Raw genomic sequence first — 12,671 nt, forward strand, 5'->3', positions numbered from 1 at the left:
GAACTATATTTAGCTTTAGTTCAGCAATTACTACCCTAGTTTAACAAAGAAGTTGATCTCCTTTTAGCGAGTTAAATTAACGCCCTTAGATATTTTTATGCGGACAACCCAAGAATTCTGCTTTGTTTCCGTGCGATATTCTGTGGCGCAAGAGGCAACAGTAGAATGTTAGAAATTACACTGGTAACATGCAGAAGAGTTGTGAGGCTACTGGCATGGGTTGAAGTGCATGCTGACCAACTTAAGTATAAGCTACGGGTACTCAAGTGCAGATTTAAACAAAATATAAAAGAACCACGGATATTCTGCAATTATCAAGGCCCCCCAAAGCCCCGCCATCGCAACTCTGCTGGGCAGACGTATCTCAAACCATGCCAGTAGCCCCTCGCCTCCTTTTTTATATCCGCAATGCATTTCCTACCATGCCACAAAATTGTCTTTTTTAGGACAGACTGGGAGACTTAAACATTGCACCACGCAGTAAAACAAAAATACTATCTACGAAGATTAAGTGGTCACGTACCGTTAGGCTACAATTCAAATAAGTGCTGTTGATTTTATCAAAAAAGCCAACTTTTAATCTAAAACAGTAAATTGTGCAAAAAATTTACGTGGGACCTTGTTTTTAAACCAGTGAGTAAGCATGCTTATTTATTGCTTGTGTACTTAGTTAACTACCCGGCTTGATTCTCTTAGCCCTTCTCTGTTTTATTTCAATATCGTTATTGCGGCGCCCCGAGACCTTCCAAAACTCGAGCGGAGTATACTTTGTCAAAGTGCGGTAGGGCTTATTGCTACGGACATGGCCAGGAGGCCAGGCCTCCCAGCAAGGTACGATGGCGGAGTACCTAAGTGACCCGTTTCCTTAACCGAGAGTTAAACAAACAACACAGCCTATTACTTTTGTTATAGCAGTTTGTTTTTTGTAACGTAATCGCTGTTTTCATTTTTTGGCTGTGGTCGGGCACAATGGAATTGCTGGAGAAGTGCGATCCACATGATAAAATTTACATAATAACAGCAAGGTGTAAAGTTCACGCATTAGCAGAAATTCACTCTTATCTTGACTGTGTTCCTTGCCTTACATCTTATAACAATTAAGAGTATTAATGAAGGCAATTTAGAGCATGCTTAGATTGATGGAAGAGAATCAAGTGAAGATGTAGCTCTTCAATGCTTCCTGAAGTTGCAAAATATTGGAGTACTGTATGTGCAAAGGATTTTGATGGCTGAAATCGTGGCCTGAAGGCCGCAATGCAGAACGAATATACAACCTAAAGTGTTAATGTAGACTTACAGTTGCGGCAAATATTCCATAATTACAAAGACATATAAATTACAGGTGTTGAAGCAACTAGTAATAGAGGTATCACAGGCAGGGTTCTAAATCATTACCTGGAAAGTCGGATCGTGGGAGATTGAAAAGCGTTACCTGGCATCGTCATTTCACAACTAATAAATATTATTAAAAATAATATGGTCTTCTCATCATTACGGAAAGCAAAATTATCTCGTATGAGTGCTCCTTTATAAAGAATCACAGTAAACTTTCTTAGTACGGCGTACTCTCATTTGATTTCATACTACCTACACTTTTAACCACTAAAGCCATGAACCATCAGAGGATGGAAGAAAATCCCTCCTTTCAGCACCCTTGTTTTATCGTTGATCTGAACTTTTATATACCTCTTTCAAAAAGCATTATCTAAACCTAAAGTTTTACACGTTAGTTACTTCCAAAATGCAAAATTACATACAGCTTACACCTGAGATGGCTGTAACCAAGATTTGACATGGAGTTAATGTCTCTCACTGCAATGTGTATTCGGTACTTCTTCCTATAAGGAAAATTTTTTAATGAAATGAATAAAGGACAACGGATTTGGGCGCCAACAACTTGTTGGGCAGATCTGCGTAAACTCTTAAGATCTTAGAAGTTAAATGAACATATAGGCATCAAATGATGGCATTCGATAAACTTATCCTTACTTATTGCGAATAGCTGCAATGGATAAATACCTATATTTTGTTATTGCAATACTAAGACATATGACCATGTTCCAGAGTTATCCTATTTTGATCACATTTCTAAGGCTATCTCCCCAGAGACTTGGACTGTAACCCTGACATAAAGGGTGGTGTGGCCTTAGCTGCTCTCATCGCATGCGTTAAATCATTCATTTCCAAAAATCCAACTTCAGGTGAGTGTTCTTTTTCGTGAGAGATGTAGCCCACCTACCCTAGCTAGTAAGCAGAACAAGTGGTCGACCTTGCTACTCACAATATTTAGTAGCGTATATATATTACCGAGGTTGCGCAGAGAACGCACTAAGGGACTCGCTAAGATTCAAAAAGCCAGTCTTAACCACTTTTTCATGTATATTACTGACTTATTAATTGCATTATTTATTCTACTCTGCATCATAAAATTTCTCTACAAAGTTTTGGTGTAACTCGATTACTCGGGCACTCGAGTACCTAACAGCCACTTCAATTCAAGATTGCGTCACAACCTAGAGATGCCCTTTTCTGTTCAAAGAATAAAAGTATTTTACATAAAAGAATAATTTTTGTGTAGAGTAACAGATGGAGGCAGTTTTCTGTTAATCCACAAACACACCAGATGGATAATTATTAAAACGTTTTGGAATAAACAATGGAGGTGGTTCATTTAAAGCCGCAGTTTAGTGTAAATTTTCAGTACAACAGTAAAAAGTGGCTCGCAAGTCACCCACTATGGCTAAACAAAGTGGACAAGTGAGGTGGTGCTTCTATTATAAGCTCAAAAGAGGACTGGGAAGTAGTAGCATAGGTGTAGCATTAGGAGAGCAGCCCAGTGGCCATATTTGTAAATAAGCCACAGGACATTCTGCGACAAAACTACCTTTTCCAGCGTTGTAGCATTTAAGTTAGTCTAGCAAACAATGGAATGCTCATAAGTACATAAGTGGCTTTGCTGTGAGGCATAGTTTGCCAAACTCGAAGCCATGATGTAATTAGGGATGGGAATATCTTATTCTTACAATGTAAATTCTGCATTGCATCGCATTTACTTCAGTTCTATGGGTAAGTAAAAATTGTTCACTAGTCAATGGAGAGGCGTGCACAGCAGACAGCGCCGAAGAAGGCACTCAAGTAGCATGAGAAGACATCCACTAGCAGAGATTTCTCAGGTTTTAGCGAATGGAGCACAGCGGCATCCTTTAGGTATCCCTTATATGACTACTTGCAAAATCGCATGACTTGTAATCTTAAAAAAGAACTTTTAGCATAAAAGACTACTTCCACACCTTCAAAAGATGCTATGTCAAAGATGAATTGTCCTTTCGACCCTCCAGTCTCAGTTGATAGGATTAGGATGAGTCTCAAAATGCATTGAGAGTTTGTTTCTGCTGCACCTTTTTAAATGCACAAAGAATATGAAGCGTTCCGCTCATCTAAACGATCGCCATTCACTTTTCCAGCAATCTACTCCTTTGCCAGTGACACACTCAACATACCTACATATCACAGTCTAATGACACAGTCTAGACCAGCACGAGGGCTACAGTTTTATACTGAAAAACAAGAAGAATTACTTAGTTTAAACGAAGAGTTTCTTTTGTTTAATAAATAGATCAATGAATAGTGGATGAATGGACGGGGAGAATGGATGCATGAATGGGTGAATGAATGGATGGATGGATGGATACAGGATGGATGGATACAGGATGGATGGATGGATACAGGATGGATGGATTTGTGGGTAGATATTTCAGTCACAAAATTCCTCGGACCATGTGACTTTCGATCTCAGGAATAATCATTTGTTACGCATTGTTCATTCAAAAGTTGCTTTTTCCTGAAATATAAAATTTTATAAACTGCCCAGTGTATGAATAATAATTTTATGTAAATAAAATTGATATTTTAATGTAAGAAGGTCATGTTTTTGATACGGCTAAATTTTGTGCACTTTTCGATGCATATTGTTACAATCACCGGTAGTAATTCGTAGTGAATTGTAAAATGCCTGCATTTTAAAGCGCAGATTTGCGCCACTCTGTGGAGACGGTATTTCTTGTTGTGCTTTTCTTATTTTGAATTCACGGCTCACAAACTATCAGTTACACAGGCTAGATGGAAGTGGCATCTGCATCACGCCTGCTTAACGGAAAGACTAGTTTACCCCCCAAATCTGCATCAGCCTCTAGCATAATTTGTTGCAGATCATTTGTAGAAGGCGTGGTATGCGACAGGCGGACGGCATGCTGCACATAAGATTTCAAATAAATAATTTATTTTTGACAGTGATTCATTTAGAGGAGAAAATAGCCTCTAATTTTGATTAAAGTGAAGGATGACTCTTCACCGTTGCTTAAAAAAACCGAAGAATAATGTGGCCGAATTATTAGGGCAACAAGAGGGTCACACCAACAACCGGCAAGGGAAGCCATGAAATTGAGCTTCATCCTCGTACTGCAGCAGACGATGGTTAGGAGCCTTTAAAGCTCCCTCATTTAAAATTTTTGTTAGCTAATTGGCTGACTATCTGAATTACATACTTGTGGCAGGAAATCGAAGTACCACACTGCCCTTATCCTTGCCTCCGTTTTCCGTATTCCCTTTACACCTCTCAGAGTAGTCTGCACCCTTTATTGGCATTAAACAATCGCATAATCACATCGCGACATCAAATAGGTGGTGAGGAAACTCAGCTTATGTGGCTAAAGCCCGGTTGGGGCTTGATAGGAAAGAGCTACAAAAAGAATTATGCAGCTGTACAATTAATCTTTCATACTTACATTTTTTTGTCAAATTAGGTAATTAAGAAATAATATCTTAAATAATCAATCTAAATAACAACCAATTAATGCCCTTGAATTTTCACAGTTATCTACAAAAGTTGAAAGCCTCTAAAAGCTATTGCGAAACAAGGCCTTAAAGGAAAAGTATCAGGCAAGGATACTAAAATTATGGAAAATCAAACAATTTGTGTAATGTATTGGCTGTTTGTTCAACTCTCAGTTTTGGTATAGGGACCACCTTGGTGCTCTGCCATAGCACCTTCGTTAGGTGGACTGATGTGCTAACCATTCCGGTGGTTCCAAGCCTGAATGCCAATACATATACTGCAGCTGTATTGTGGCTTTTTACGTCTTGGGGTAAGTCTCAAGGTGCCACACTGGTGGCATTGGAAAGCGAATTCGATTTTAAGGCCATCTATTCCGATTTTGACTGAGGGGGATATATCTAAGTGGGGCGTAAGAAGTGAATTTGCAACTGATGGGAGAACCGGTGACGGCTCGCAATAGAAGGGCTGAAACTGATGTCTACCTTCGGCAACTATCCCAGTCCTGTGTCCGACAGGAAGGCTATTAACAGCGAAAGCCTTTCTAGCCCTGAACCATCCAAAAATGCTTGTGATGGAGCTGCTTACCGTGCCTGTATGAAGAAATCAAATATGTGAACTCATAATACCCCCTTGGATTCTCTACTAGCTGGATAGAATCCAGATAGGTAGATATGGCTGAGCGGCTCTAAAGTAAAAACATCGTGACACGAGGAATAGACGCGAAACCCCATCCCCATGAGACTACATTAAACCCCACCCATTGTTACGTGACTCTGCTTTCAAGTCATGGTGCCGATAACTAACTATAGACACAACTGCTGGTCAGCACCTTCCTTCGTCATTCAATGCAATTCCCATTTAGGATGAAACTGCAGATCCAGTTGAATTGCCAAGAGGGATCAGAGATATTGTGGTTAAGTATCGCCTCAGATGCATGGAAATTCAATGACTGGCTCAAATGGATTTTTGGTGTTTCCTTACGGTGCCAATTCGGTTGTGATGGCTGGCGCTTACAGAGGAGAGAGGCTATACAAAACACCGATTGCCTCTAACTCTCGGTTCTGCCTAGGGGGCCACTTAAGCGCTCTGCCATGGTAACTTCACCGAGTGATCCGGTTTCTGGGCCATACTAACAGCCTCAAGCTTTACTTTAAGTCGAGTGTTTTTTTGTCTTTAGGGAAGTCTTGGGCAGCTTCAATTAGTTCCGTTGAATATAACCAATACTGCGATGAGTTCAGAAGCTTTAAATCGTCAAATCTCTCCAAAGGCACTCATTATAAGGGATTGGAAAATACAACTGCAAAATGGTGAAAGTCATGGGGCTTTTTTATTGACTGTTAATATTTTGCCTACGAAAAAATTCAAAGCGAGTAGGGCTTTGGAAGGCAAAGGGAAAAGAATCCTTTGCATTCAATCTTGGAAAATATTGATACTGAATTCCAATCCCTAGTTTACCAAAATTGCTTTGTCTTTGTTAAAGGAATTGGTCAGTATCTTCCAACGGTAAGATCTGGGGTAATAAATTGAAAAACAAACAAAACTTCTTCCTGAGAATAATATTCCAAGGAAAGGGAAATAAAATAATTTAATTTCCGACAAAGAGAAAAAACGCTGTTAGAATTGCATGCATGTAAATTCCTTTCCGAAATTCAACAACCACAAGTCGCTTATTCATCATCAACGTTGCACCAACGTCTTGCCCCAATCATCAATTAATTTCCCTCTCCTCCTCGCCTTCTTCTTCCTCCATTCCTCCCCTTATAGTTCGTGTGCGTACAAATGCATGTAACTTGCATTTTGTCCACTTTTTTTCTTTCATTTCCACATTGCGTACACACTCGTGCATTTGAACCTCCTCGCTCACCTCCCATTCATCACAAAATTGAGCCCGAGTGCCCTCATTCTAATGTGTGCGTGGTTTTTTTCCACCTACATAACCATCTACTAGTAAAAAGCATGTACCATTGAGGCAGTAGATCAATCACTGTTGTGCGTTTGGTGTAACGTGCGCACTCATGCATGCAAGCGTAGCAGCGCAGCCAATAGCGCGTGGGCGCGTCGTCGCTCCTCCTGTTTGCACGCGCGCACGCCTAGAGAGCAAACAAAACACGCAAACAGTGTAACAATAAAAGCGCGGAGGCTTGCGATTGGCTGGGGGGCTTTCAAAAGCTCTGCTACCCTCCACCCATTGCCCTTTTAATGTTGAAAAGGTTCACTTGATAGACTGGCGGGTGGACTGCATGGACGAACGGGGCCAACTGGTGCCACTTAACCTCTGCTCTCCATCCTACCTTATGAGGGAGCTGAAGTCGCTTAATAATGGGTTTCTGCCACCACCACCACCTCTATCTCCGACACCATCGAGCTTAGCATCTTCACGGTTTGGACGTTTGGCTGCCACCGCGAGCGTGAGTGATTTGGAAGTACCCTTCATTTCGCGGGTCACTGGGGGATTCTGTTCGCCTTCTGGTAGGACTTCCATCCTTCTCCCTGATTACCGGTTACAACAGAAATCTCAAGAGGATGAACCAAAACCGAATTTTAGCTACATCGGTGAGTTTGTAAACACTGACTTATGGGTAAAGAATTCATTGCCATGACCCAAAGCAAGACACTGTGAAAGTTGCTTGATGCGTTTCCTCTCAACCGTGTGGTGGCAATTGAAACTTTGGTGATTAGAATATTACTGTCTAGATAAATGGGGAATTGATGTGACATATTGGTGGCTTTGAATGAATGAAAATGTTTAACCTCTTGATTGTCAAAGTTACTTATGGCATCACACCAATGGTGTTGATAGGGTTTCGATACATTAGTTGCCTTCATTTATTTTAGCAAAATTTTGTCCAATTTTAAAATATTAATTTTGGGAATTCATTCAATAGCTTCATTTAATGCGACAAGATTTATTTATTTTTAATGGTCCGAAGGAGCTATCCCACAAAAATAGGCTTACATAAATTGTAGTAAGCGAGTAATTTTGGGAAAATTTTAATTAGTTGTTTCCAAACAAGAGTTTTTCGCGTTTTTTGTTTTACAATCAGCTTGACATCTTACAAAGGAGCTTACATAAATAGAGCATTTACTTTGTCAGCAGTCAGGGCAATACGACCTCTTAAGGCTTCCGAACAGCTGCGTTTGAAGATTACAATTAAAAACTAGTTAAAAAGGAATTGTTTGATGACATACTTAATCTACGTGAATCAATATATGCAACCATTTGAATCCTCAATAAACAAATAGAGAACGCTAGAATCCTAACATCTAAAGAACTTGTGTTTATTTTTAGCTTTACACAGGTAAAAGTGGATCTAGTGACCAACATCCCTCATTTAATAGCCTCCTTGGTGGTAGATTTCAAAGGTCTTTAATAAGCTCCTACATCCATGAAACCAAACTTATGGTCAGAATTCAACGCTTTTATGTCCTATCTTAGAAATCTAATTTAGAATTACTCTTAAATATGCGATATCCATTCAAATTACTTCAAACTTTCATTCATCATGGAATTAATGATCCTATTAATCATACACTCGGCCATTGAATAATTACCTATGTCCGCAAACCGGTTTCTTTGGCTATCCATTTTGATCTAGCTAATGCACCTTAGTCCACTGCATGCCTCTGTTCACACCTTTCCTTTAACGGCGTATCTTCCTTTTTCATTGCTTTATTTTAGAATTAAATCCAAGGGTAGTTGCAATTTAATGCTATTTTTATTCCCAAATTACAGACATTGATAAAACATCTTTCGCAAGCCACACAGGATACACTAATTAAGCATCTGCGAGAGGCCTTTTGATAGCCCGAGGAAGAGGGTGTTAAATCAGTTTCAAATACCAACTCGAATAAAATTGAGCAGAATATGTCGAAAAGGCATGAAGAGGCTCAGAGGGTGGTTGTATGAATGCGCATGTACCATGACTACCCGTTTTTTTCCTCGAAATAATTAAGATCCCCAGAATTTGGTGTAAGTTTTCATCCAGTTCCTCCACCACCTTTTGTGAATGCGTGTTTTGCATCAACAGAAAGAAAGCAGGAACAAGTAGTAGTAACATCTGCATTCGCATCAATGTACTTCTCTGCTGAAGTAGAGCGGTTTCTATCAGATTTAATGAAAAATAACATAATAAGGGTTCAGTTTGTAATAAGAACAGTAAGGGAAAATGGAATATATTTTATCATAAAGCACTGTCTTGGATAGCTCAGATGTTCGCATGCATCCCAAAAATCCTATTTGGGGACTTCCACCACGAAAGCGGGTGATTTGCAGATGCCCTTCTTCTTCTCGTCATCGATTGAGCGACTCTCCTGATGGGACATTCACGCCTCTATCTAATTGACAGTTAGAGCTAAAAAAAGGAAAAGGGGAAAAAAGGTAAAATATTCCGGAATATAGATTTTTCCTACTAACAGCTGATCAGCTGATTTTGCACGCTGTACGTCCACGCGTGCACTTGCTTGCGTCAGCAATTATTGCTCATCGATCGATGGCTACCAAACTCGTAGACGTTTTGAATCCGTCATTTTGGTGTGCAAAGTGGAAATTATGAGAAGGGAACAAATATGGCAAAAAAACTACCAAACCATTGGGATTTCAAAAAGAAAGTACATAAATCAAGCATAATATTATTTAAGTACCACCCCTGCGAAGAAATTGGCAATATTTTGAAAATTACTTTGCAACGTTCTCACAAAACCTATCGGTTTTCGTTGTCATTCTCTTTTTTGGTTTTTACAGTGAAAGAAGTACTCTTGAACAAAAGTCACGATTGACTTATCACTGTTCTCCATCCAGGTCTCATTGCGAAGGCAATTCTCAGTTCTAAGGAACGGCGTATGGTCCTGTCAGAGATCTACGAGTGGATCCAGGTCAACTATACCTACTTCCGCAGTCGAGGACCTGGTTGGCGAAATTCTATTCGACATAACCTTTCGTTGAATGACTGTTTTATCAAAGTTGGTGAGCCTTTCTTGATAGGAATAACTTTCGTTTTGATCGGTAGCTGGAAGAGAGCTGGCAGCTGGGATCCTTGTTTGAATGAATGAACAAACGGAAGAAAGGGAGAATGAATTAAAAGAATAAAAAATTCGAGATGAATTGAGGACTAAACGGATGAGTGGATGAATGGACTGATCCGAGATGGATAGACAGATAGATGAATTCGTGGTGAATGTGGGGAACGATGAATTGCCACATGATTGGCTAGACAGATGGAAGAATGGATGGATGAATAGTTAACGAAGGAGAGTAGTGGATAGGGCAATAAATGACTACATAAATTCCTAAATTGGTGAATGGATGGATACTAGAAGGATGAGTACGGAAAGGGAGGATGCTAGAGGGAATCCGAACATTTTCAGGTCGCTCTTCCAACGGCAAAGGTCACTACTGGGGCATCCATCCGGCCAATGTGGAGGACTTTCGACGAGGCGACTTCCGTCGACGAAGAGCCCAACGGAAGGTGCGACGGGCACTGGGATTGTCATGTCCGGGTGATGGGGAGGACAGTGACTCTCCACCCCTTTCTCCTCCGCCTCCCCACTTTACTCCCACCACCAGCCTACCTCTACCCCTTTTCCCTCTCCGTGCAAGCGATAACACTGGTGGTGGTAGTGGTGGTGGAGTTGGTAGTGAGAAAGGCATCTTTCCACCTCCTCCTCCCATAAACGTCTTCGCAGCCCTGTTAAATAGTCTCACGACTGCAGGTCTCCTACCTCTTCCCCCTCTACCGCCCCTTCCACCACTACAGGAAGCGTCACCAACACCTCTACGATTGCAATCGCTTCAGCGGGAGGGGGAGACATCATCTGACCCTTTAAATAAAGTACCTTCTCCTTCAGGAAGCAGTTTTAGTGTGGCCAGTCTATTGGGAAGGTGAGAAGTGAGGTGAAGGAGAATTACAGAGTCTTCCGAGGGCTTCGTCAGAGGTTGTACGCTTTGCCTCCCCCCACCCCCTATACCACCGCCGCGCTGTTGCATTTCCCTCTTCCATGCCTGTACACACCTGCCATTTTTCATGACTAGGAAAAAGTATACAGCTTCAAATATCCACTGCTTTGTTCCAGCACAGTGTTCATTCAAGTTGTTGCCAATTTTCGTTGCATTTGCCGGGTAAATGAGTCGGGTCCCTGACTAGGAATCCTCTATTTGTGGGTCTGTAGGTATGGCAACAAGGTAAACGTTGGTGCCTCACTTATCGGGTGACCTTGGCCGTGACCCTAACCGAAGGATTGCTGATCTACACTTTCGTCTTTAGCTGACGCTGAGTAGTGGAATTTATTTTCCCTTTAACATTCATGTAAAACTATTTTCACATCCATGGTTACTTGACATTCCCATTTCTCGTGTCTGGGAACAAGGACACGGTGGCAATATATGTGGTTCCTCGATTTCTTTCCAGCACTGCGCTGAATGGATCTGACTCTCCCATCCTGGAAGTGAGTTCACTTACTTCATCATCATCAACGAGTCTGAGGCCAATTTTGAAATAACCTTTAGTCGTATTTTGACTTTTTAACCAATTTTCTTGACATGGGTGCTGCTCAAGTCAAATGGGGACGACAATCCCCTTTTTGTGCAGGAAACACTCCCACCTCCGCTCTATTATTTATTTGGTGTCTGGAAAGTCGCCTCGATGTGGAAACACTTTCCAGTACTCCTAAAAAGCGACTTGTTTTAGCGATGAATCCACACGATTCTCCAGCACTCTGATGGCACGGAAGACTCGTGCGTTGACCTTTAGGTGTATGAGTTGGTCATCATCAAGTATTACGCTTTGCTTATTGATAAAAAAGTGACCATAGCACTACCTGTAACACAATTAATCATTTAGCCAATTCATTTAAAATTATTGTCAAGGTGTAATCACCAGTTTCAAAGCTAAATTACGTTGATAACATATCAATATGAGTGTTACATATATGTGACGCCCCAAATTGATTACTTAGGTACAAATGTCTACATTCATGGCATATTTAATAAAAAGAATGTTAATTAAGAAGAAATGAAATGAAGATTAGAATTAACCTAATATCCCATATCTGACAAACATAAGTCTTACCTGTGGTAGTCTGCTTCCATCTATGACCCCGAGCTACCCACACAACGCTGTCTTTTGGTACTTTTTTAGCAATAAATACCCGCTTTTTGACAAATTTATTAAGCTTAGGCGTACAATTGCTTAAGTAATGTACTTCTTTTACCTTTAACTAGATGAAAAACATTTCCTGTGTGGAATCAGTCATTTTAGACATATCGTTCAAGCATGAACTTCAGAGAGGAGCCTAATTTTGCTTTGACAGGGCAATTCCGTGTCTCATATTCAAAGAAACACCTCTCATTTGCATTTCCAAACCAGCCCTTCAATTTTTCCATTTGATCGTGTGATTGTCAAACGACAGTAGAGGGTACCAATGGCTTGGAGTTGTGCTAAGGGACTGCAGAGGATAAGGATGAGGTATCCTGGAATCACATCCGTCATTTTGGTCAAAGCGAGATTTATGAAATAAGAAATTAAAATTAGCTGAGGATGATCTATCAAGCCGGTAGGCCAAAGCCTATCTGTTCTTCATAATGCCGGCACGCAAATGATCAGACGCATCTATAGGACCACTTAGAAGGACCAAGCAGGCAACTGAGATGAGCTACACCGATAAGAAAAAGAACTTTCTACATCTCCTTAGGGTAGATAAGTAGCCTCAAATTCCCTCAAAAAGGCCCTATTATAAGGGTTTTAACCCAGATAAACTTAGCTTTACAAGGTTTGACCTTAATCATACCAAATGGTCCACTCGAAATGGGTAGAAAAACAGGCAGAGCCACATAGGCAAACAT

At 40.7% G+C, this 12,671-nt stretch overlaps 1 protein-coding gene across 1 annotated transcript; it reads right to left on the bottom strand. All coding sequences in view use genetic code 11, as the record gives it.

Moving 5' to 3' along the window:
* Nucleotides 1-3,792: 3,792 nt before the first annotated feature.
* Nucleotides 3,793-7,316, bottom strand: EGR_08930 (hypothetical protein; the record flags this gene model as incomplete). The annotated part of the gene is made up of 2 exons (XM_024498179.1): nucleotides 3,793-3,841; nucleotides 7,126-7,316. 2 exons carry the CDS (start codon nucleotides 7,314-7,316, stop codon nucleotides 3,793-3,795), a joined length of 240 nt encoding a protein of 79 aa, XP_024347424.1.
* Nucleotides 7,317-12,671: the final 5,355 nt, after the last annotated feature.

This window comes from Echinococcus granulosus, assembly GCF_000524195.1.
Source record: "Echinococcus granulosus chromosome Unknown EG_S00124, whole genome shotgun sequence".
NCBI lineage: Eukaryota > Metazoa > Platyhelminthes > Cestoda > Cyclophyllidea > Taeniidae > Echinococcus > Echinococcus granulosus.